Source organism: Archocentrus centrarchus, chromosome 4 (genome assembly GCF_007364275.1).
Source record: "Archocentrus centrarchus isolate MPI-CPG fArcCen1 chromosome 4, fArcCen1, whole genome shotgun sequence".
Lineage (NCBI taxonomy): Eukaryota > Metazoa > Chordata > Actinopteri > Cichliformes > Cichlidae > Archocentrus > Archocentrus centrarchus.
In genome coordinates this window covers 33,645,063-33,650,604 of record NC_044349.1, presented here as the reverse complement: position 1 = coordinate 33,650,604, position 5,542 = coordinate 33,645,063, and the positions used below count along the sequence as shown (strand labels likewise).

Below are 5,542 nucleotides of genomic sequence, written 5' to 3'. Positions count from 1 at the left end.
CCTCAATAGGAAGTTGACTGACCATTGCTTAGGCCACTTCCAGACCTGATCTACATATGAGCCATGTAAACCCTTATTTACACAAGAGCCACGTGATGCAGCTGTAGCAGAACATTTCTTCCAGTTTATAGATCAGCAACTATTTTAATGAAAACAATCACAATTATTTTCAGTGGCTAAAAAAAAAGCAACAAAAAAAATTAAAGAAAAAAGAATCAAGTTTGTTTTGGCATTTTCACAAAACTTTATTACATTTGTTTTTTGTTTTTACAATATATCACTTAATCTTCTGGTCTTCTTCCTCCTATAGTTTAGGGGGTCCAGCAAGTCTCCATCCCTCCATCTTGCCGGCTTTTGTAAAGTAAGCCAGTGTTCCAAGACCCAGGCATGCTGATGTACCAGTTGCAGCACTGTGGGCTGGTGATATACACGCACACACACAGGCAGCACAGACACAGCAGACAATATGGTTTTAGTCAGGCAAACCAAATGATGTACTGTACTACTGCAAAGGCTGAACATTTTCTCTGTTACTAAACACAACTATAAGTATTTAAAGTAATCAATTGGCCATGTCATTGTTGTTTGGGGACATTAGTCTTGGTCAGGATTAGGGCTGCAATGATTCCTCGAGTAACTCGAATAACTGTTACGGAAACCACAAACGGATGTGGGGGGTGGCTGTAGCTCAGTAGGTAGAGCAGGTCACCTACTGATCGGAAGGTCAGGGGTTCGATTCCTGGCTGCTCCAGGCTACATGCCAATGTATCCTTGGGCAAGATACTTAACCCCAAGTTGCTCTGTATGAATGTGTGTGAATGTTATATAATTAAAAAAAGCACTTAGCTTAGTTAACATGGAAGTGCTTGTATGAATGGGTGTGCATGGGTAAATGTAAAAAACGTGTTGTATAAGCGCTTTGAGTGCTCTGACTGAGTAGAAAAGCGCTATATAAGAACTAGTCCATTTACCATGCCAACAATAACAACAACAATCGTCTTGATGTGGATTCGAGCCAATTATATGGCAGAATGACCACTTCTGAAGAAAGCCTACCTATGGAAGTCAGAGGTGTGGCAGACAATCTACTCAGACCAAAACATAAGATCCGGAACATGGAATGTACGCACCATGCATGAAACATCTAAAGCAGCTCAAGTCCTTAGTGAAATGAAAAGATACAGACTGGACACACTAGGTTGAAGTTCTTGTGGATTTTTGAATTATAATATATTTTATTCATGACAAACTAAAGATGGTAGGGCATGGACATTTTTACTACAGTCAGTAAATATTGTAACTATTCTTAATACCCCACCGAAAAACACAGTATTTTTTTTCGGTGGGGTATTAAGAATAGTTACAATATTTATTGACTGTATTAATACTGTGTGTTCTAGTCTACTCTCCTCTATCAGGACTGATACTTACTTCGTGCTCCCAGAAAAATCCCTGAGGCACAACCGCCGATAAAATAATTCAGTGGGTCATCTTTTGCGTCACGGGCCTGAGCACTGAGACATGTTGCCATTCCAAAGATGGCTCCCATGGCAGCTGGCACAAAACAGTGAGACAATCATTTCACAATCACCACAAGCCTGTCCATCCATCCATCTTCTTTTCTCCCTCTGCGCAGCCGCCTCCACCAGATCATCTGGCGGGACCCCAAACCCTCGTTTATCGCGGGGGTTGCGTTCCAAAAATAACCTGCGATAGGCAAAATCCGCGAAGTCGCTTTACTTTTTTACAATTATTATACAGTACTATAGAACGAACCCAAAGATCAAAACCTGTTTTCAGGCCCAAGCATTTGTTTAAGAAATAAAAATAGAAACATTTTCTTACAAATAACTATGATAGTTTTTAGAAATACTATGGAATAATAATTTTAATAATCAACCAACAAGGTTGGACACATTGTGACTCGCGTATTTCACAGTTCTGTGCCTCTCCGTGCTGACTCCGCTCCACTGTAGCGTCTTTTTCTACTCAAGGTGCTGGACGGAGATTGACTGACGGCCAATCAGGACGCAGAACACAATGCGCGTTCATACACTGTAAAAAAAAAAAAAAAAAAAAAAAGCATAAAAAGTGAACTAAAAAAATCCGCGAAACAGCGAGGCCGCGAAAGGTGAAGCGCGTTATAGCGAGGGTTCACTGTAATCTTTCCAGCGTGTCCTGGGTCTGCCCCGGGACCTCCTCCTGGTAGGACATGCCCGGAACACCTCACTCAAGTGGCGCCACATGACTGGACAGTGACAATATATCCTGGTTGTGTACTGCAAGCTTTGGATTTATGTTGTCTCCTTCTGACTTATTTTTAGGACAATGCAGTGGATAACAATATAAATACAGCTACTGTGGGATGTCCAGCATTAAAGATATAATTTATTATTGCAAATACTATTACATGTGATTTTCACTTAAGTAAAAATTCCCTCACTTGGGCTCAAGCTAACGCTTAAAGATGGTGTTTAACCCAATTCATCCTTTGAATGAGTCAACTGTGATGTACTGGCAACCTGCCTTGGGTGTACCCTTGCCTCCTGTCAGCTGGAATAGGATTATACAGGAGCCATTCTGGTATATCATCAAATGAGAGATTTGTCATCAAATGTGAGATACATTTCTGATTAGAAAAATTACTGTTGTCTTCAATTTGATTGGTCAGTCAAATAAGTGACAGCATTGAGTGCAGTCGTGTTCCAAAAAAGGAAGTATTTTAAACCGAGCATTGAGTGTCACATTAAAAAAAAAAATGAGGGTGTTTTGCACTGAGAATTTTATTGTCATCAGTGCAGAGCTTCAGAGTTATAGATAGTATAGAATAATAGAAAATAAATGCAGCCATCAAAAACCACACTGTGCACAGACACAGACCTTAACATAGCTAATCTTTTAAGCAAAAAACATTCATTTAATGTTTATGTATTTACCTTCTGTATTTTATCCTTCTGACTTTAGGAAGTGGCTTTTTAGACTTTTAGACTGCTGGATTTAATATCGGCAGCACTGTGGTGTGGTGGTCAGCACTGCTGCCTCACAGCTAGAAGGACATCTAGAAGGTCTGGGTTTGAATCCTTTCTGTGTGGAGTTTGCATGTTCTCCCCGTGTCTGCATGGGTTTCTTCCCACAGTCCAAAGATATGCGGTTACTGGGGTTATGTTAATTGGTCACTCTAAATTTGCCCATAGGTATGAATGGTTGTCTGTCTCCCTGTGTTGCGACAGGCTGGTGACCTGTACAGGGTGTACTCTGCCTCTTGCCCTATAACAGTTGGGATAGGGTCCAGCCCCCACAAACCCTGAAGAGGATGGATGGATGGATTTAATATAGACCAGATATTTTAAGTTCTTGTGGATTTTTGAATGATAATAAATTTACCCATGGTAACTGTTGAGTTGGTGGCCCTCTGTAATGCTGCCAATGCAGAGTCAGGTTGGAATGCCACTATGTGATAAGCTGAACCAACCAGGCCTGAAATACAAATATAAACAAATTAAGAAACCTGAAAGCAAAAAAGCGTCACAATTCTGCTTGAGGACCTTCGACCATCTTTCTTGAAGAAGAAGAAGCTGTTAATTGATAGCAACACTGTCATTAGAATTTTCATCGACATAAAGCACCTTTTACAGTGAAAAACAGATTAGAAGAAGTTCAATTAATTTTATCTAAGTATAAAGTTAAGGTGAAATAAGACATACTTTATTTATCCCTACTACTTCTTTTGGCTCCTCCCTTTAGGGGGTCACCACAGCAGATCATCTGTCTCCATCTCAGCCTATCCCTGGCACCCTCCCCTGTTACACCAACCCTTCTGCATGTCCTCCTTCATGACATCAATGAACCTCCTCTAGGATCTTCCTCTTTTCCTCCTGCTTGGCAGCTTCATATTTATCATCTTTTGCCCAATATATCAACTGTTCCTCCTCTGCACATGTCCAAACCATTTCAGCCTTCCCTCTCTAACTTTGTGTCCAAACAACTCAACCTGAGCTGTCCCTCTTATGTACCCATTTCTAATCTTGTCCATCTTGGTCACTCCAAGATACAATCTTAGCATTTTCAACCTTACCACCTCTAACTCCACCTCCTGACTTTTTGTTAGTGCTACCATCTCCAAACCATAAATCCTAGCAGGTATCACCATAGACATCCATGCATAGAGAGCGCATTGAGCGCTGAATCGTATGTCAATGTTGCTGCCTTATTGGATGTGGCAAACATAAATATAGAAGCGCTGCACTCTGGTGCTGCATGGAGTTGTTCAAACCATTTCACAGTTGAAACTGGATTTTTGGCCATTACAACATTTTGAAAACAAAATTTGCAGATGTTGTAGATAATGCAGTCCCACGGTGAAACCAGCCTCCAGTGTGAAGTCAATCAGTGAATCTTACTTAACTACATTGCCCCAAAATGACTACTCTGACACAAATAAAGACTGACTGATCTTCCAGACCTTCAGTTTGCCCACTGTCTGCTCATCAGTCATGTTTGCACCCTATAACATATGTGTAGTATTTAACATTTATAATTCTTAGTGAAATTAATGTTATTTTTGGTGCCTATCATATATATATATATATATATATGCCTAATCTCATCTGTCAACCTGTTCATGACCACTGCGAACAAGAAGTGGATTCCTGATGTAATCCCACCCCATCTTGAACCAACTTTACTCCTACCGTACATCTCACTGTCTCGCTGTCATCATACATGTCCTGCACCACTCTCACAGATTTCTTTGCCATTCCTGAATTCCTCGTGCAGTACCACAGTTCCTCTCTTGGCACCCTATCATATGCTGTCTCTAGAGCCAAAGAAACACAACACAACACAACTCTTTCTGACAATTCTCTACACTTCTCCATCAACACTCTCAACCTAGCTTCTACAACGCTTTCACACATCTTCATGGTACAAGCTCATCAGCTTTATCCCTCTGTAGTCACTAATTCTATAAAGACATTTTAAGTGGTGAAAAAGGAGTGCATTAATTATAATATAGAACACAGTCTTGCGGAAGGGGTCATTTTAAATTCCAAGCTCCTAGCCCGTTGGTAGCCCCGCACACAGACGGCTTGCTTTTACGGCTCTGCACAACACTCCTTATTCATAGCTATCATGACTCACAACTATTATATCACCGATTATAGTTACCCAAAGCCGTGGCCAGCTTGGTAGTAATCCATATTTTTTCCACACATTTTGTGCCTTCCGGTAGGTCCCAGTACCCCATTTCGGACTTAGCAAGGACACGAATAGAATTCTCGCGAGAACTGTATTCCTCGTGTGATCTTTTTTTTTTTTTTTTTTTTTTTTTTAAATCTTTATTAATCACTCTCAAAGCATTAACATAACATAATAAAAACAAACAAACAAACAAAAAACAGAACATGCCAGGGGGGATTTTAAGCATACAGTGATGAGAAATTAAATAAGTTACAGGATATTAAATCTGTGTAACAAATTTACGGTTTTTATAGCTTTTGCATTGATGGATGAGGCAATAAGATGATAGTACCACTTCAGTTCT

At 40.2% G+C, this 5,542-nt stretch overlaps 1 protein-coding gene across 1 annotated transcript; it reads right to left on the bottom strand.

Annotated features, from left to right (window-relative positions):
• Positions 1-220: 220 nt before the first annotated feature.
• ndufa11 (NADH:ubiquinone oxidoreductase subunit A11) lies at positions 221-5,286 on the bottom strand. The gene is made up of 4 exons (XM_030727702.1): positions 5,167-5,286; positions 3,385-3,477; positions 1,432-1,554; positions 221-417 (listed from the first exon to the last, which is right to left on the bottom strand). Exons 1-4 carry the CDS (start codon positions 5,243-5,245, stop codon positions 305-307), a joined length of 408 nt encoding a protein of 135 aa, XP_030583562.1. The 5' UTR covers positions 5,246-5,286; the 3' UTR covers positions 221-304.
• Between the last annotated feature and the right edge of the window lie 256 nt (positions 5,287-5,542).